Genomic DNA, 21,264 nt, shown 5'->3' on the forward strand with positions numbered 1-21,264 from the left:
GACAGAGTTTCTCAGCAGCTTTGTTACAAAGCTCTCTGTGCGTTATTTGTGCCCTAAAATTCAAGTCACTAAACAAAGCAAATTTAACCACAAAGACAAACCAGCTAATGCGGGAGTAGTTTATGAAAATCTCTGCTCCCCAGCAGCTGAGGGCCACCACCACGCTGACATGACTCAACAGCCTGAATTTACACATCAAAGGGTGTGGGGTTACATACGATCGCGATCTGTGCCGGGACCGCCGGTAGCTCGGGTCCGCCGCGGTTTTCCCCTTCTGCCGCCGCAGCACCGCTTCCCACTGGGGCGCCGAGTCCACCATGTCGTTCTCCTGCCGTAACCTGCCAAAGGGTGCCAAGAGTTTAGTCCGAGGGCTCTGAGGCCAGCATGCTCTGAGAAGCAATGGGGGATTCCCCACCCTCCACCCCCCGCCCGCCAAAAAAAAAATCCAGCTCCTGCAATGCTGTAGTTAACCTTTCATCTTGCTAAATTTTAACTAACGCTCCCAAACTACATTACAGTGCAAGAACTATACGAAAGAAAACTCGCTCATTTGTTATTTAGAAATAGCATGAGCCAAAAATATAACAATCCATGCTTTTAAGGACAGACCCAAAACTTGAATTCTCCTTCCCAGACCAAGACGAACATCTGGAATTTTTTCCCTGTTTACATAGGGCACTCTACCTCATCTGCACCAAATGGGAAACCTGCATCATTATAAAAAGTTTTGTTATTACAACTTGTGGGAAACCAGAGTGTTCCTCTGGCTTCCTTGGAGGCTTCAAGACTCCCCTGGCGGGGTCCCCAAAGACCCTCAAATGAGACCCAAGTGTCTCAGGGGCTGGATTTAGCTCCTTGGAACAATTTACCAACATTGAGAGAAGAAATGCAAGCTGCAAAAATAAATAGAGTGTAAATTAGATTATTAGAATGTAGAATAAGTAGATTTCTAGAATGTTTATATTAAGGGGCTCATGGTCAAGATGGAGGATTTGGGGCAGGTTATGCTTCTTCCTTCTTCTCCATGCCATCCATCTTCAAGTGCCACCTTGGCATTCTTCGATTGGATGAGGACAAAGCTAGACATTACAATAAGGTTGTGGTGTATTGGAAAATAATTGTAAATATCAAATACCTAATTTAGAGTATAAAAGATAAGTCCTGCCTCTGCCAGGCAGATTCCGCCCTGGATGCCCGGCTGGACAGATCACTGTTAGCTGGGCAAAGGATTCCTGAGATAAGAAACAATAAACAGTCCTGAAACCTCTGAGAACAACCTCCTGCAGTCTCTCATGAGCAGGCATCGGGGAAAACCTGAATTTTAGACCACCTTCGTGTCCTCCTGAGGTGATCTCAAGCATAAAGAGACACCTCGGGCAGTGACAACAACTTTCACAAGCACTTTACTGCAGCATGCATTCTTCCTAGAATCCAGGGAAAAACTGCCTTGGTAAGTCCCCACTCAGAAGAGTCACCCTGCAACAAAGCTCGGGATGCATGCAGCTCTCCATGGCACTCCTTCTGCACTATCCCCTGAGGCTATGGTCCCTGTCATGGCTTGTGTGATCTAAACAGCATGCTATGCCTTTTAATTCTCCTTTTTTAAAAAATTTGGTTTCCTTAAAATCAATTAATTCATTAATGGAATGCATTACGGATTGAGCCAAATATCAAAATCCTGACAACTCAGCACGTTTGTTAGCAGTAATTCCACAATGCCACAACCCTCCAGGCAGTGTTTGGCCAATGTTCCACAGATGCTTCCCGCAGTTTTGAGCCTGCACATATGACTGCTGGGATGAAGAATAAGGTGGTGGAGCAAATGGAAATGCTTGGTCACAGCAGTGAATTTAAAATTCAGCAGGGATTTCAAAACATCCCTGGAAAGTTTCACCCAAGTGTGGATTGTCTGATCAGATGGTATGACTGGCATACTGGAGAAGCCAGAGGGGAAGACTGACAGGTAAAACAAACAAAGAAGCCAACAGAGATAAAGGGATTACACTGGAGATGTAGGCAATGCAAAGTATGTTGTTGCTGCTCTTCACTTCAGATGTATTTTTCTCTTTGAGTTTGTGTAGCTAAACCAGCTACACAAGCTTCTGCTTTTCCTTTAATCAGATCTTCTATCACATGCATAATGAATTTTGAGCTCAATCCCCAACTACTGTAAACAGCCACAACTCTACCAAATGGTATGAAGCATCTGGAGAAGATTGCAACCTCAGGTTTTGATTTCTAGGCAAATCTTTTAAAATCTGTAATCTGCTGACAGGTATTAACATAAATGTCTATCTAAGGATTTAGTAGGACTCACACAACAACAAGTAATGAGTTGTGATTTTCATCCCAAATAATCCAATTTGTGCAAACAGCAATCTTCCCATATGGTATAGACACCATCAACTGCCTCCCACACACGGCAGTCACTTGCACAAAAATACCAAAAATCTAAATATATTAAGTTAGCATTGCAGCTATTAAAACAAGCAGTGTCAGCACACCCAAAGCATTGTTGCATCACAGCAGAACTCTACCAGGTAGAGACATGAAGAAACAAAACATACATTTTCCAGCTGCAAGGAAAGGTCGTATGCTCAATTTTAACATGGTAAAAAGATGACTGAGGTACTGCAATCTCTACAATAAATACATTATTTTAATGAAATGTTCAAATTCTAATAATTTTGGGGCAAATTTTTTAGATTTTTGGTGACAGAAATGACAAAAAACCAAACCAAAACAGAACAAAAAAAAATTGGAAGAAGTTTAGCTCAAATTTTGAATTTCTATTTAAATGTACTTTTGAACAAAAGCTGTTGCCCTTGTACTGAAAGCCCATTACAGTTTTCAAAGCTGCATGGGAAGGGTCCTGGACACCTGGCTCTTGGTGGCCCTGCAGGAGCAGTGGTTGGACCAGGTGGCACCCAGAGGTCTCTGCCAGCCTCAACCATTCAGCCACTCTCTGATTCTAATCAGATGCATCTTCTAAGTGTAGTCAGGAAGGAAACTGTTCTCCAGTACACATTGTCTGCTCCTTTAATATATTTTTATCTGCACAATAAATAAATTTTGACCACAGAATTGAAAACACAAATGCTTTTCTTCTGTGATTGAAATAGGCTCATCACAGATTTTTCTTCACTTTCTTATGAACATCTGCTTAAGAGAAAACATACATATAATGGAGCAAAGTCTCAAAGACTGAGGTCAGGTAAAATGATTTTCCCTAAGATTTTTCTTGTGTTCTACCTTCAGAAGCTCTCACCTACATTTCTGGTTTTCTCTGATAATTTGTTTTCTTCTGGCAAATAGTTCACAGTGATCTCTTGTCATGTGAACAATATATTCTACTCTGCTATGACCAGAAGTAGATTTCTTTGGTTAATGTGAACATTCGCTCATTTTATTCCAATAAAATAAAATAATTTTGTTTCTGCTAGTGTCAGGGACCTGATTATTGTGCTGGGAAATAAATTGTTACAAGCAGAAACTTGGGTAACAGCAGTTGCAAGCCTCATTATAATGTCCTATTTAACCCAGCAAGGGCTAGCTCATCTCTGAAAACAGGAAAGCTACTCACTGTCTCTGACCTTTTAGCTTGTTATGCTCCTGCTGTGGCTGCTAACAAACTGCAGAAATTCATTACAACTGATTGTTTTCCTGCACCTGCTCACAAGGAACAAGTCTTAGACTTCCAGCTCATTTAGTACTTGTTTAATCAAACACTGATAACAATTTTTTATCTGATTGGATTTCAAGTGATCATCTAAGAGCAAGAGATGCTGAAACATTAACATTTTTGCTGTATATTACATTTCTGAAAATGCGAAAAAATTAGAAACAGCAACAAAAAATTGATTTTTATTTTTAATTTTTTTCCATTAAGTGAGGAGGGGTTGGTAAAGGCCCTTTCATTCTTCAAAAAATTATAGGCAGTGCTTAATCCTTCTTACAATTCAGTCTTTATATTACTAGGAGTTCTTAGAAACATTCTTGTGGTCAGTCTCTAATTTCTTTCACTTGCTTGTGGAGCTCCCTGCACAAGGAGTTTCACATGAGGAAAAAAGCCTGGCAAGAGTGTTCTGGGAGAAAGGGATATAAAATACCATTTACTGCTGATCACTGAGACTACACTCAGCATGTCATTTAAACTTCAGATGGAAAACAAACCTTCCATGCACAGGAGGTTATTGTTAGCCAAGCAACTTACAAGACTGTGCTCTAATTTAGGAAAGCCTCAAAGAAATCTTATGTCTCAGATGTGCTTTCTGCCATCCCATGTGAGTGTCACAATGAGTTTTTAACAGTTTCTTTAACTACTGCAAGACATGCTAAAAATGTAGTTATATTGCATACTCCTGCAGCACTATCTAGCATGCAATTATTTCTGAGAGCTTCCAGAGATCTGGAAATCATTTATCACTGAATATAAGAAAAGAAGAAATGATGGCAGCTCATGCAGACAGTAACTTAGAAACTTTGCCTTAAAACACTTCTTTTGTCTAGTTACATTTCTCTCGTACTGTTTATGCAATATGAGGAAATTCTATGTGCTTTTAAAAAGTTTCTTTTCAGAAATACCTCTAGGATGTTGTTAACTCCACTGCAACATAAAATATACAGCTTTGAAGAGAAATTATAAGAAGTCATTAATTATGCCATCTTTTTCATGCCAGCAACAAGAAAAACAGAATAGGACTTGTTAGCATCACTTGATATGAACTATTGCTGTCCTATTAAAACTTGATGCTGTACGTATTTTGGGTTTGGACCCACACCTGACATCTTGGAAAACAAAATCTTTATACAATTAAATACATGGGTTTAAAAACAATATTGAGATTCAGACCCACTAAAAATATTTTTATTTCTCAACAGCTTATTTTCTGCTTGAAAAAATCTGCACTTGAATTTGTGAAGTAAAATTATATGCTGAGAATATCATTATCAAGACATTATCTGCTGTATTTGCATTTATATTGCAAGTCTTTTGTAAGTGTGCCCTGTACTTGGTCTTGTGGCTCATTACTGAGCTCTTCCCAAGCAACAGGAGGGCAAGCATTCATTGCATACAACTATAATGATGTGTTCTGGCAATTATCACTCTTCTTATTCAGAAAAGAGTCTTAAGCTGCCTCAGGAGGACTCTATATATATAAAATATGATAGATCCCTTCTTATCAGGTTTATCTGAGAAAAGTCCATGTCCATTTGTCTGTATTTCATGTCTCCCTGACTAAAATATTTAATATTTGTCACCTGTTTCTCTTCTTCCGATGCTCTCTGTTGGAATTTTCGGATTCACTGCCACTGCTGGTGTTACAGCGGGACCGTGACCTGGAGAAGAGAAAAGCAACATCTCAGGATGAATTTATCCACAACACAAGAATTACTGCAGTGCTAAGTGAGAAAAAAACAACACTGCAAAGACATTACTCAGAAAATCAGAATTAAAATACTATGGAGTGCTTGTCTATATCTCAGAGTCATATTATCTTTTTCTAATTAAATTATTGGGAAGAACTGCATTAAAAGGAAAGCATCTGGAGTGCAGTAAGTATCAGGTGGGTGCTATTTTAATTTTGAATAATTCCACTGTTTCATTTATTTTTTAAAATTTTTATTATTTTATCATTCAGCATTCTTTTTGTACATGCCACATCAATGTGTCTCTTGGACATGTGAAATGTTTCATCTCTAATCTGTATGGCTCTTTTCTTCTTGCACATTGTGGTACAACCAACAGAAATTATACAGAATTCTTGGTTTGCAGGCACACCAAAATGCTCACAGATCTATATTTTCTATTCCCCTCAACTTCCATCCTGTAAGTTCCTAAGTCCTCAGTCTATGGAGTCTGTTCTCTCTCTCCTAAATTAGGAAATCATTAGTTCAAATATCTCCCAGTCAAACAAAAATGTGTTAGAAGAATAGGACAGCTAAAGTCATAGGAAAATCAGTTCAACCCAGCTTGCCTGAAGGGAATAAATTTGGCAAACTGAAATTTTCCCCAGAGAAGAAGCTTCTCCCTGTTGGAAAAGATACCAAGTTAATTTTTTTTAAAAAAAAAAGGTTTGTTAGCCTCTGCCCTGGGGGAAGAGAATAGAAGTTTTTTCAGGGCATTGTTCCACTAGCCAAGGCCTGATGAACTTAACATCTCAACAGACTGGGAGTAGCACAGAAGATACACAAAAGATAACAACCATCAACGACCACTAATGACCATCAGCTCTAAACATCAGCCATGGCATGGTCAGGGACATCTGGTCTGGGAAAGGAGAGATAAGAACATGGACCAAATTAGCATGGGAGGTCTACAAATTCATTTCCAACAGAAAACCAAATACTAATAACCACATAACTTGGAACCAATGAACATTGAACCAATGAATCTCTATGGGTTTTGACTGTATAAAGTTAGTGAAAAATCTGGTAAAAGGTATGTGTCATGGAATTACTTCCTCTGCACATCCAGGCTAGGTGTGGATGAAATTATTTCTGTTGCACATCCTGGTCAGAACAACATCCTGGCCAGGGTAAAATAATGTCTTGATTCTCCAATACTAGAAATGTTGTTGGAAGGTTTTTGAATTCCCTTCAGTTTTCGTGACATCCCCATCCCCAAACTTCATGTTCATAATTTAAAGCCAGGTTATCCATGTTGCCAGCTAAAACCACTCTTTACTGGGTGAACTCAAAGTGGGTATAAAAAACTGTGTGTTACTATAGAAAACTGAAACCCCAAAGGAAGATGGAAGATCAAAGTATGGTGTCAAAAAGAGTCACTCAAGCACGTTGGAAGAGTTAAAAATAATAAATGCTGTAGAACTGCAGCAGAACTTAGACAGCCAAAAGTATACCTTTCCCCACCCCAGTCTTATCAGATGTTTAATAAGTATGCCACTAACATCATCATTAATAAGTCATTTAAGCAACACTGTTCTTTACCACTTCTATGTCATTTGCATCTTTTCTTCTATATTTTTCAGTATGACAAGACGTTTTTTACATTAAGTAATTTAAGTAAGTTATCTCATAAGGTACCAAAACAGCCAAAAATCATGCTGGCAGTACAAGATAAAACATCCAGTTTGATCAAACTTAAGATAAGCCTTTCTCTAACTTTTCGGGAATGGAAATCTGATCCACCTTTTGTATACTGCACATTGAATTCCCTTGTGTTCCCTGTCAGGAAAGCACTTCTGGGGACACAGAAGGGCTCCTGAGATGTCAGCTGAGTGGCAGCTGTTCATACTTGTTGTCAGAATATCATCTTTCACTGGATATTAAATATCATCTTTTACTGAACTGAATAAAATACCAAAAATGGGTGGGAAAAAGTTTCCTAAATCAGGTGCAAGAACATGTGAGATCATCCTGATCTCTGACAATTTTAAGGTACTTTTTGTCCTTTATTCTCCTGTTTTCCTCGTCATGTAATATATTTGATATTTTGCAGGTAGAATACCTATATACTCTGGCATAAGGAGCAGGAAAAAAGTCATAGTTGGTTTTACAAAAGACACAATAAATACTGCTTATAAGAGGGCTTGGGGGGGCTGAGGAGCTCACATTCTGGCACAGTCTTTTTCTGATTAATATGAGAGAAGAATAGCCAAATTGTGAGGAAATTAAGAAGGTCTCTTGCAATATACAATAACAAACCTGTGGGAAGAGGTCCCTCCTGAGCACTGAGGCTTTTTCACCTGAGATGCCTAACTAAATCTTCTCAGTTTTATAGGCTGGACATCTATCACAGGACTATCACTGGCAGCTTGTAATGCTAACATCCTTCCAAAAAATATTCTTATCTCATAGTAAGTACAAAGTATGTGAGCACTTTCTCTGGCTTCCTGTGATTGTCCTGAGATGTTTGTATCCCTGCCAGAGCTCCCTTCCCGTGCTGCAGATGCTGGGAGAACCTCCTCTCCTTCCCAGCCTCCAGGAGCCTCTGACATTGAAATGCACCCCACTGTCTCCTTATTCTAGCTGTGCAAGCAGGAGTACAGGAGGAGAAGCACGAAACAGAGTCATGACAAGCAGATGTGGCAAAAATTTGTGGAGAACTGAAGTTGTTGAAGGGCACGCCCAAATTCGCACCTGCATTTTATCTGAAATGTGACAGCTAGTCAAGTCTGAAATGGGAGATGGGGGGCAGGGAGGAGAAGTCTAAGGAAAAAAATCAACCAAAAATGTGCAAGACAGCAAGAGGACCATCAGGAGTTACATATGCCTTTGCACTTACCTCTGGCAGAACAATTCGTGTCAGATGATAGCACAATTGCTTGCAAAACAGATTAATTAAAAGTGGGTAGGGAGGCTGGAGAAGGAAAAACAAATCTGCAGATTCAAAATCCAAAAGCTAGAAATTCTAAAACTGACTTTCAAGTTGCAGATAAGCCCTTAGAAAGCTTTCATAACATGCTTCACATAGTAACCATATGCTGCAAGGCTCTCTGTAGTGATGAGGCTGTGCCACATAGCATCTTAGCAAAAGATAAGAAATAAAAAATTAAAAGCTCATAACACAACAAACCTTTTATACATTTAGAAAGAAGAGGGAGAAAGAAGGAAAGAAGGGAATGCAGTGAATGGCATCATGACCAGTACCTTCACTATCATTTCATAGCTGCTATAGATGATATATTTACCTTCTCCTTGGCTTTAAATCTGAATCTTCACCACTGTTTTGATTTTTCCTGTGACATTAAGGAAGTTTTAATGAATTGTCTTAGAGTTACTTAATACAAATACACACAACTACCCATAAAAAAGCCCAAAGTGTTTTAGTCTTTTGATGGATTTTTTTTTTCACTGTATGATGTCAGGTAGAGAAAATAGGGCAGTGCCTGTTTTAAACCTTTCAGGACACCTTTACAATAAATTTTGAAGGCATGATTCCATTCAAGCTCTCATTGCAAACCCCTGATTTGCAAAATTAAGCAGAGCATGCTGGCCTTTAGAGTTTCCTACTGTTTCCAACATAGCAGAGCCTGGTGGTTTCCAGTAAAGAGTACATAAACAGCACAGCTATTGTTAAGAGCAGTTGGAAAAGGAAAGTGCGTTAATAAAGCCAAGACTCAGGAAGGCATAATTAAGTTAAAATCCACCTACTATTGTCAGTCTTCACAGTCCCACATAAGAGATAAGACTTCTAAAAACATTTTGTTCATGTGGTAGCCCAAGAGAAAACTTTCTATTGGCATGACTGTCCTCCACTGACTAGATCAGCCCAATGCAAATCCCAGATGACAAAAACAATTTCCTGCTGCACAGTGCACTAACACTTTTCTTTTCTTGGTATGAAAGAGAAATTGCACATCTCTACTCATTTGTTTTTACAAAGCCAAATGAGTTCTCCTGACAACTAAGCTAGCAATTCATCAGAAAACCTGTGCTGGTTTTGTCTGGAATAAAGTAAATTTTGTTCACAGAGGCAGGAATGCGGCTGTACTCTGGGGTTGTGCTGAACACAGGGTTGATCACACAGACATGCTTTTATTATTGCTGAGCAGGATTGCCCAAAGTCAAGGCCACCCAGGGGAGGAGACCAGGGGTACATGGGATGCTGGCAGGGGACACAGCCAGGACAGGTGACCCCAAACTGACCAAAGGGAAGTAGGAAGGGGGGGGATGTTTGGACTAATGGGGTTTGTCCTCCCAAGTCACCATTAGTGCGATGGGGCCCTGCTCTGCTGGAAATGGATGAACACCTGCCCAACCACAGGAAGCAGGGAATTCATTCCTTGGTTTGCTTCGCTTGTGTGAGTGGCTTTTGCCTGTTAAACTGCTTCTCCACTGACAAGGTTTCTACTTCCTACCCTTCTGATTCTCTCCCTGATCCTGCTAGTGGAGGAGTGAGTGAGGGGCTGCCTGGGGCCTGGCTGAGGTTAAAACATGACAAAACCCATTCAGGAAACACATTGCTGTTAGCACCTACAAGGGCTCTATCCAACAGAGCAAACAAACATGACTCCATTGCCCGAGAGTTACACTGATTTATTTGAGGTCACTAAGCATGCACTACGGGTGAGTTTCTTCTCTCCTGTCCCAGACAGCTAATGGCAGATAAAAGCTCTGAAGTGGTTCAGAAACCTGACAAGGATAAAAGCTCCACATCAAATTAGATTTCCTCATCAATATAGCTGCATTGTCAGAGACCCCTCGCGAGCTCTGGCTTAGAATCCAAACAGGTGCTTATTTCAGAGCTGTCAGAAAGAGATTTAACTCTCATGTGCTGGCTCCTAAGGCAGTTCTAGAAGACTGCAATGAATATGGCACAGTATCTGTGTTTGTTTATGCTTCATAACAGATCACAGCAGCAGGCAGGGTGCCCCAGAGATGAAAGGAGCTTCTCAGGACAACAAATCATGCCAGGTAACACAGAGTCTCTCAATACTCGATTGCTTCAGATCTGTCCCTGTAATTTGATTTTGGACATGCTCAAGGACACGCAGCACATAATCTTCACCCATTCTATTTTACTCCTCTAAGTCATTCAATTCAGCTTGTACCAACTGAAAGTGTCACATAGTTGTATTTTTGCTGGCATCCTCTCTAATGCGAAGTGGTTCACGTATGGACTGTTCAAGACAGCTTTATGGCTCATCTATGTAATCTTTGGGGCAGCTAAAGCAAAGAAATGTACTTATAATACTGCTTTGGTAGCTCACTGTCAAGCAAGCAAATCCATCAGTGCTCTCATTCACCAGGCAAAAAGAGCTCCAGTAAGTAAAGGAATCTTGCACGTGCCAATAATGAAACTTTTCACATTTTTAACATAATTTCCCCAGAACAGCGCACAGGCAAACAACCTGACCAAAGCTTCCTTTACAGAAACCGCTGCGGTATTCTTGCCCAGGTGCTCTTTTGGACTAACAACTGGCCCCTGGAATACCCCCATTCCTAGGAGCCAGCTGAACACTGAGCACCCAGGATCTCATGTTTCTGCACAGAGAAGCTGGCAGTAATTAATCCTGAGGCTCTTACCTCCTCCGAACCGGCTGCCCAGGCTCATTCTCACTGCCACCAGACGGGTTCCTCCGGCGAGAGTAGGGAAACTTTGGTGATTTATTGCGGTCGCTGGCAGAATTATACAGTCCACTGAGGTTAAAAAGGAAGAGCAAAGAGTCAGCTTTAAAAATTTCTAGGCCAGCTTACAAAAATGGAAAGATTCATGCATGCATACATGCATGCACAGGTGAGTATTTGGCTATACGTGCTTTTCTGGATGTTAGTGGGTGTTCTGTGTAAATGCAGATAGTACTGCTTTCTAGCAATAAATTTTTCACACTAAACCTTGAAATGTAGGAGAGAGACCTCTTAGCATTGCCAAGTCAACAATTCTTAGCTTACAAAATATAGATTTTAGTTTATTGATATCCTTTTACCATAAGAAAATTTCTGCACTTTAGTGTGGTGTATGTGATCCAGAGCTAGGCATTCTTCATGCTTTCCATGGATGTATGTATGAAGACTTTCCCTGTTCTGTCATTACATACATCTTCATCACAGAGCTGATGCTTGGGAACATGAAACAATTTTATCTCCGTTTCTCTTCTGTTCATTCACCCAAACCTCTGCCAATGGATTGGAGGCATTCCAAGCTCCAGCTTCCTTTCTGTTTTCCTAAAAGCCTCTCACCTTCAAATTGAAGCCACTCTTCTTCATCTGCTTGTGCAGACAGCTGATTACAGCACTGCTCTGCACAGGTGAAAAGTTCCCACAGCTCATCTCAATGAGAATCATTAATAAGAGCTGTGAAAGCCTCTGTGCAACTCCCACCCTGCTTATGTGTCTAAACCTGCATAGTGCTTTAGAATTAATAGATTTGCAAAAGCTCAATCCTACTTGTTTGGCTCCTGCACGATCAAACTTTCTGCTGTCCTGAGAGCAATTGAAACACTGGAGACAAAAAGTGACACCACTTTTCTAAAAATAGAAAGATTGGTCCTAGAAAGAGAATACTTGCTCATTGCTCTGTTCTTCCTCTGGAAACTACTGCTGTTCACAGAAGGAACACAAGAGGTAAATCATCAGGGTGCCCCAACTACACATCAGGTACAGATCTGAATTGTCACAGAGAAGCAGGATCATTCTGGATCACACTTTACATGCTCATGCATGGTTCAGTAGCCTGTTTCCAGTAGCAGCTGTAAACAACCAGCTACAGGAAGCAAAACCCTGAATACAGCTCTCAGTGCTGCCTGAGTCCCACACCATTCCCAGTCCAGGGGATTATTGAGCCAGCTGCTACACCTCTGTCTTCAGAAGCCCTTCAGGATTTTTGTTCCATGACTCACCCAGCTTCCACCAGGAATTCACCTCCCTGCAAAGAGGTCTCCTACTCATGGTGAGTCACTACTGACTGCCTTTATCAACGTTTTTAAACCACCTTCAATAGCTTCACCTGAAGATCCTTAGTTCTTTTGCTGGAAAAATAGAGTCCTGATTGCTTACTCTTTTCTCAGTACAATTTGTGATTTTCCAGATGAAATCCCCTGAAATTGCCTCTTTTACAGTCTGAAGGAAGATTCCTGTCTGCCCTTTCTCCTTGGGCAGATTTACTGCAGAGACTTTGACATTTTAATCACCTTTGCCACCACTCTCCTAAAGCCTATTCCTTTTGCTGAGATAAGGATCAGAACTGCTTCCAAAATTCATGGAGCACACATGTAATCCACCAATTTATATAATGGCATAATTCTGTTCTCTTGATTTACTAAGAATTTATAATTGTTTTTCTGTCTGCTACACAGCTGATGTTTTCTTTGTTATCCATCATAATTCCACAGCATTTCACATTAATCAGAAATCTAAGTTTGTTTTTTTTTTTTTGTCCTTGTACCTCTCTTCACATTTTTTGACTAAACAGAAACTACCCATCAGTCACACTTTAGGAGTCTTTCTGCCACTCTTCACGAATTTCTCACTATCCTAAACAATTTTGTATCATCACCAAACTTTACTATCCCTTTTTCAAGTTCTTTGAGAAATATACTAAATATCAGAGATCTACAAACAGATCTCTGTAGAAAGCCACTGCTGACATTCATTCACTGGCTACCTCCTCTCACACATACTTTCCTAATTTTTGACTTTATTTATCCATGAAAGAACCTATCTGGTTACATGGAATACACATCTATTATTAATCAAATAACATATTAGTATATTATATTAATAACACTCAACCTTCTACTGTGGTATGACATTTACCACTGCACAATACCTTAGACATCAAGTCTTGCCTTACCTCTGTGGCCCATTTTCTTCCCATGGAGCGCCTGTTTTGCTTCTTTGTGTTTCTGGACTGTTTTCATTTTTCATCTTTTTAAAGCTAAATAAGAGTACAGATATATACATATGTATATATTAATTTAAAAAAAATAACCATTGTACACAGACCACATTTTCTTTTATGCTAACCACCTAAAATTTAATTTTAAAGGCATACATTCATTAGAGAGACCCACCCTGGCATATAGTTACTTATTTGTTATGCAAAAGAGGGCAAAGAGTTGCTATGTTGAAAAATCTCATCTAAAAAAAGCAATCATAAGGGGAAGAAGAAAGAAGAAGAAAAAAGAAAAAGGAGAGAGAAAAAAATCATTCCTGCAAGCTCATAATTGTGGCAGCACTGAGTAAGAAAAGCAGGCAATCCTGTATCCAAATAAACAAGAACAGATACTTAAGCAAAAAGTCTAAGAGTAGGGCAAACATAAAATATGACCTCATAGTCTTCCATAATATGCAGTTAAGAAATTATTGAATCAGAAGCTTTACCTCCTTTTTATTTTACAAAGCTCTTAATGAAACTTTTCTTCCCTGGATTTACTTAAATACCTTTCAAACATTTTTTAATTTTTATCATAAATGGTGCCCAGTAGGAATATGTTCCAGTATCTGGCTATGACATAAACAATTATTTAATATTGTTTCAAAACTTCCACCCAGTTCAAAACTTTCATGCCTTGTTCCTGACTGTTTCTGTGATTATAGAAAGAAATTAAGAAAAACAAACAGCTATGAACAATGGCTTCCTCATCAAAAACTCCACCCCTTAATTTTTTTTTTACACATTTTTAACTGTCTAATCTCTTTTCCAAGTGAAAGAACCACAGACTACTTAATCTCTCCCAGTACAGGAGTCACCACATACCTCAGATTATCCTTATCATATTTCTCTACCATTTTTCCAGGTGTACAGTACCTACTTTAAAATGGGAGCAACAAAGGCAGGGGTGATGAAAACTATTCAAAGCACGACAGGTCACAGGTTCAGAGGTTCACAGAGTAGCACCCACTTCTCATACCTTCCCCTTGCATTTTATTTTTTTATTTTATTTAAAAGCCTTGCATTTTATTTTTGCCAGAAAGACATTTTTGTGAAAGAGCTGATTTCACTGAATGCTGCAAGGCAAAGCACCAGGACAGTCACCTTGCTTGAGAGACATATCAGTGTTTGTGACCAGTCTCCCACCATACCTAGGGGGATGCAGGAAAAAGCAGGATGCTCCAATTCTTCCTTTATTGCTGTCATTGTCACAGTGTCAGGCTTTACAGCTTCCAGATTGAAGCTCCCAGATAACTGCCACTTCAAATACCGGGAAGTGGCTTTTAGCTGAAGCATATCCCTGCCCCTGTCAATGGCTCAGCAGAGCTTTTCCTGCAGCACCATCTCAAGAGCTCTTTTCCTGCATGGACAAGCAGCTCACCTGAGACAGAACCAGGCAGCCACATTGATTTCCACTAGGGTCATTAAGAACTATTACAGACAGCAACCCTGTACAATCATTAATACATCATATAGTTATAAAGTGCAACTCAAGCAGAAAAAATAAAAGCTCTACAGTTGCTAACAGAGAGGGGGATATAAGCTGGGAGTTCTTTCCCCAGAGCAGGAGGTGACAGACTCAGCTTTATGAAGGAATTGTGGCTACTTAACCCACTAATCCACTTTTAACCTCAGCCTTTGGTTACTACAGGTCACTGAGTTAATCATTTAATTCTCACAGAGTGAACAAAATGCAAAGCTACAGCAAGTCAGCATGAAAAGAAATTAAATTACACCTTATCAGGTAAATCATTTTCTTAATACTGCACCCATTAATTATTGACTCATAGGTGCATGCAATCTATTCCCAGGCTTAAAGATGTGCTTACTACAGACTGAGCAAGTAACTCAGATAAATACATTTCTGTCCCATATTGCAAAAAGAAATTGATTTGTACAGCATGAACTACTGAATAATACCTAGGTTGAACTTAAACAACTGTGAATACTGTTCAAATCTTAAAAAGATAAAGAAAAAATACCTGGGAGGTGAATTTACTGCATGAAATTCCTAAGTCATTATTCATTTGAAGCAGACACACATTTTACAGACAGAAAGCTAGAGCATGGTAGCTCTTCAAATACCAGCAGTATCTCCAGGAATGCAGTTGCAAAAGGTAGTGAGTTTATTCAAAGTATCTGAAAGGGTTAGGACCTGAATTTCATGGGAGATTTCATTATGTGGTGTTTATGATTTGAGTTTATACCACTTACACAGAGGTAATTAACTACAAATCTCAACAGTGTACAAGATGATAAACATGAAAACTCAGCTTGTGAACATTACTGAAAGATTCTCTACAAGCTTCATTGACAGTTAATGCAAGAATTACACAGGATGGAGCAAACCTCCAAACTGTTTAAGTGCTACACAAATTTTATGTGCTGCCTCTCACATACAAGATGCCTGGTGTTTTGCATGTGCAGACAGAGACACAGAGAAAAGAATCAAATCCTAAATAGAAAAATATATTCCAACTTTTTTTTTTTTGGTGTGTGTGGAAGTGACTAACACTGTATAAAACATGACCAGTAAGAATCTACCTGTAAATAGCTTTTAAACTGTCAAGGTAAGAAACCACACTCAGAAACGTTGAAGCTGTCATATTGAGAGCCACATATTCTGGTTCTTCCTTTAAAACCTGCCTACCCACTTCTTTTTAACAGATCATTGTTATAAATTCTGTAGTGAAGGACTCCCATGTCTCCCAAAACGATGATCTCTGTGCTATGGAATAATGGTACCTTTTGCTTTATATCTTTATTTCTTCTAACAAATCACAGAACAACACCATGGTGGGGTTGTCAGGCTCCTCTGGATGTCATCTGGTCCAGCTGCCTGCTCCAGCAGGGTGACCCAGATTCAGTTGCCCAGAATAATTCCCAGAGAGCTGCGGAATCATCTCCAAAGATGAAGATTCCTCCACATTTCTGGAAAACCTTTGCCAGTGTTCAGTCATCTGCACAGGGAAAAATTGTTTCCTGACGTTCAGAGGGAACCTCCTGTGTTTCATTGTATGGTCCTGTCACTGGAAACCAGTGGAAAGAGCCTGGATCCATCCTCTTTTTGCCTTCCCTTCACGTCCTTTTTTACCTCTGTATTGTTTTCTGCTTAATGGTTTTGCTTCAGCATGACCAAGTGGCAAAACCATAAACTTTCTTTTAACACCTGATTAGTGTTATTTTCTAAAGGCTAGAATAGTGGATTCAATTTCCCTCAAAATGAGAATGCAGCTTAACTCAGCTTTTCTTTTGGAAGTCAACTTTTCTAAGTGTTAGGCAATGGAGAACACTAGTCACCAAGCATTTGCAGTAAACTTTTAGACACTTTCTCAGAGGTCGGTCCAGATACCTAGTTTGTGAAGCCCACAGCTTCAATGCACAGGTAAGCCCAGTTAAGGATTACTTAGTCAAGAAAAAAAACTGTCAGGATTGCCAAGCTTATAGAGACAGATATCCAGGCAACTAAACAAAAGTTAAATGCTGTGATTTTGACTCACTCTTTTTCTGATTCTGACACATAAATTTCACCTAAAATTAGGGGTGGGGATATAAACCCCTTTCTGAATCTGGCCTTAACTCTTCCTGTCAAATAGGCTTAATAACCAGAGGTGTGCATGCTTCAGCACTAAATTAGACACACAAGTCTAGAAGAGCCCTGGCAATTCACTACTCCTACAGATCAGGAACAAACATTCCAGATTTTTATTACAATTTGAACAGTGTAATGGGCAATCAGTGAAAGATTTACAAACCTGCTGGGAGAGAGCCCATGCCCAGCTCCTCCCTGCTCACACACCCCAAGCTTGCCCTGTTCAGAGACAGAAGGGCCATGCCCTGAGGGCTCTGATAGCCAGCCACAGCTCCCAGGGGGAGACTGATAGCACCTAACAGGACCTTTGGGCCATTACCTGGTTTTTTATTATTTAAACCTGAGACTGTGCTCCCACTAACTTGTGCTGATTTATGGGTTTTCAAACCATGTGTAACCTGAAATCCCTGTTCTGCACTGATTGGAAGATGAGGGTTTTGTAAAATGAATTACTTGGCAACACTCTCTGACCTTTGCCAGCAGATGATCAGACGGTCCTGAGCTCATGGGCAGGATAAATTGGTACTAATGATTACTAAATGTGTTCTTCTAGCCAATGTGTTTACAACCTCTTGAAAGCTGTAAGGAAACTGTGGGTCAACATACCTTTTCACTGGAGAAGGTGCAATAATTTTGGTAGTTCCTTCATTTTCCCCATTTGTTGTAATCTGGCTCATGTTCTTAGAACCTGGGGGGGAAAAAAATCCACCCAAAACAGATGAGTCCTGTGGCATAAATGTTTGCACACCTATTCAGCATAATCACCTACAGGGCAGCATGAGAGATAAAATGACACACAAGATATATGGTGCATGCTCTTCTTGTTAAGGGTGTGTAAGGATCACACCTTTGTGTCTTTGTGACTTGAATCCTTATTTCTAGTTGTACCAGGGCACAATAAAGTTTAACATGAAGCACATTCATTTTTCTTCCACATAAGACAGAGAAGTCTGAAGCTGGTTTTCTGCCACTGTCCACAGAAGGAAATTCCCTGCTCAGTCAACAATGAATAAAGAGAATAAAGGTGTGAGGAGAATACAGTTTGGTTCCTGCTGGTGCCATGATTTCAGTTTCCATGCTATGCTATTAATATTAATCTGTAACTTTCCTTCAATTCACACATTGTGTTTCCACCTAATTGGCAATTTCACACATTTCTTACTAAACTGTTACCATCTATGGAAACAGATGTCAAGTAGAATAACAGAACAGTATCATTACTGAGGTAGACCTCCTCTGGACAGGATTCTGAGCATGTTCATTGAAAATAATGAAATTAAGATTATAATATGATGTGCTCTTGATACAAGCAACAGCATCACACACATGTCGTTAATACAGTGGTACAAACCCCAAGCCATTTTGACTTGATAAAGCAAAAATGTGATGTCTTATTTTAAGCTGTGAAAGGATGATGCATGGTAAGTTTTCTCCTCAACCTCAGAGAAAGGATTTCTTCACAATCTCCCTCAGCTTCCCATACCACACCTTTGGCATACAAAGTCTCTGGACCCTACCTCAACACAAATGCTTGAGGTCTTCTAAGGCAATCTGTCTGCTCATCAACTGGTTTTCTTACAGGTTAGATTTGCCACTCTTCTGCAGAAATCAGCAAATATATGTCTTTTTCATACAAAGGAATTGATAATTCAGATATTCCTCTGTGGGGCAGTTTTCAATTAAGTCACAGAAAGTCCTTGTCACTTAATGCAGTAAAAAAACCTGTGCTCCAAAATATATCATAGCAGTGATACAACTGCCAGAAAAACAGCCAAGGATCAGATGATATAGAAGTAATAGACAGCTCCAGAAGAGATAGTTTGCTGTGTTTGACAATATCCTCACCATTCTGCAGGCACCCAGTCACCTCTGGATGTCAGGCCATGGTGGGTTAATCAGGACCTTTCTGTCCACACTTGCAGACATTGTAGTGATTATCTCCAAGGACTTTCTACCTGGTATATTTTCTAGTGACTACAGTACTGTTCTACCAACTTATACTTCTGTATGATATAATTACTTAATATAAAAGAGCAGACTCCAAGAACACTGTCCAAACACAAACCCCATTGCAAAAACAGGTTTCTTGCTTGCTGAGACAATAGGCCTCTCAAAAACACCTTAGACAGGCAGAAATCTTGAACATGTCATTTGTGGACAGTTTCACTGGTTGTTTACATTTGACTGGATAAGGTACTCAGGATTGAGTGCACTGCACTGAACTTTTCCAATCAGGTGAGTGCACACACTTAACTCGCTTTTAAAACCATCTTGACGCTGATTTGTCCAGCCAATTCAAGCCAACTATTACATTTTTTAAAAACTCAAGTGTCCAAATCCATATTAGCCTGGCAAGGTAGTTAGTTTGCCATGTCTCTTGTCAGGTAAAGCCACTTAACTGATGTTATCTGGAAGCAGTGTTTGTGTTCAAACCAAGTCACAAGGGCAGCAGATAGTGTGACCAAATGGAAAACATGCAATAAGAGCTCATGCTTTGTACCCTGGGCTACCATGAGCCTATCAAAAATAAATGGGCTTCCATATGTCTACATCAGCACAGCCTATTCTGTGATAATGGCTGTTTTTCTTATTAGTTTCTAAACCTGTAGCCTCAAGAGATTGTTCATTTCACAGCCCATGATGGAGATGTGGAAGTCACGCCCATCCTTTTATCAAACACTGGGTTTTAAGTAAATTTTAAAGTATAAAGCTCCAAGTATATAAATTAGGAAATAGCTAAAATCACCCTGAGATCCATTTTCTCAAAAATCTAACTTTCAAACCCAATTTTACAATTTCTGGGAAATTACTTTGACTGGGCCAGACCAACAGTTCTACCTACCATGGCTACTAGTAGGGTAGTGACAGGAATCTGTGGCAAAATGTGATTGCTTAGGGATTATCACAATGCAGATAGCACTGTAACTGTAAGACCCACACCCAGTTCTCCACCTGGCTTCTAAATCAGAATGGCAGCACTTATTTTACCCTTTATACAACTACCCTGCGTGCAAATGGAGGGACAAACCAAGTCCTCAGCTACCAAACAACAACAAACCCTAAGCAACGTGTTTTCCACCTCTGAATAAACTCAGACCCACAGCAACAGGTCTGGTCACATCAGTGTTTGTCCTGAGAGGATGTTCCCAAGGAGCTTTTCATGTTCAGCATTCAGACAAAAGAATAATGAACTTTTACCCTACATTGCAAAAGCTGAGCATTATCAGACTGGCCCCAAGATGGTAAGATAGAACAGTGAGAGATCCTGTTCCACATTTGAGTTTATTATTTGCAAACAGAGCAAAATGAAACTGTAATTCTCTCTCAGCTGGAAGGGGAATAATAAGCAAATGAAACAAGTTACACTCATCTCACTCAAAAGGCTTGATAGAACAAAACAAAAAAACTCTTTCTCAAAATGAACAGCAACTTGAATACCAGCCTAAACACACAGCAAAAAAAACCCCATGCACTAATATATTAACAGTCTAAATCTAACATAAAATCATAACCATTAAAGTTTCCTGATATGATTTTTCCACTAGCCCTAGAACAACTGAGATATGAAATGTATCAAACAAGTGACAAAATGGAGGTTACTGCATTTTAAACCACTGCAATCTGTATTCTAGGAAAATAATCTCCCATACTAAAGCCAAAAGGTCTGCACTGTTCATCCTATCAGGGGAAGCAATCAATGTCAGTGGCTTTTATACACAAAAAATAGTTTCTCTCTGTTGACAGTATCATCTCCTTCAATCTCACTGTCAAACCAGAAATATTTTTACTGAAAACAGAAATAATATTTTTTATCTTTGTCTTGGCTGGCACCTGCTCCAGATCTTAACCCAGAGTTCACCAAGTGTCTGCAGTCCTAAGGTCTTTATCATACTTTAGTGGACCAATGAGACAAAGAAACATTATTGCTCAGTTCTGCTAGGGATAACTAATCTCTACCTCCAGGTGACAGGAAAAGAAAAATCTAAAAAGCACATATGTTAATAACACCAGAACATGTACACAAAAAGAAGCAATAAGGGAAAAGGTTTTATTTAGATATCAGAGGTTAGAGGTTTTAGCACTTCACAGACACTTATCTGATGGAGGCAATGCCAATTTTATATGTTGCAGTCATGCACCTATTCTAACTGTTTTGGCTGGTCCCACCAAACTAAAAACAAAACAAAACAAAACCCAAAGACCCAAAAAAACCAAGAAAACAAACAAACAAACAAACAAAAAAAAAAAAAAAAAAAAAAAAAAAACCACAAAAATCAAAATGGCTAATTGCAGTGGCTGCAAAAATGAAGCCTTTAATACATTTCACTTTACA

The 21,264-nt window shown here is 39.5% G+C and overlaps 1 protein-coding gene across 2 annotated transcripts in view; it reads right to left on the reverse strand.

Moving 5' to 3' along the window:
* EPB41L4A (erythrocyte membrane protein band 4.1 like 4A) overlaps positions 1–21,264 on the reverse strand; it is a 116,154-nt gene that overhangs the window by 11,457 nt on the left and 83,433 nt on the right. The window contains exons 13-18 of one of the 2 annotated variants that reach the window (XM_056514083.1): positions 17,538–17,619; positions 13,259–13,342; positions 10,993–11,106; positions 8,655–8,702; positions 5,263–5,340; positions 219–338 (exon numbers count right to left, since the gene is read on the reverse strand). In XM_056514083.1, coding sequence (XP_056370058.1) covers positions 219–338; positions 5,263–5,340; positions 8,655–8,702; positions 10,993–11,106; positions 13,259–13,342; positions 17,538–17,619 — 526 coding nt within the window. The remainder of the gene's footprint in view (positions 1–218; positions 339–5,262; positions 5,341–8,654; positions 8,703–10,992; positions 11,107–13,258; positions 13,343–17,537; positions 17,620–21,264) is intronic. The other variant, XM_056514084.1, reaches the window with a different exon arrangement.

This window comes from Oenanthe melanoleuca, chromosome Z, assembly GCF_029582105.1.
Source record: "Oenanthe melanoleuca isolate GR-GAL-2019-014 chromosome Z, OMel1.0, whole genome shotgun sequence".
NCBI classification, from domain to species: Eukaryota; Metazoa; Chordata; class Aves; order Passeriformes; family Muscicapidae; genus Oenanthe; species Oenanthe melanoleuca.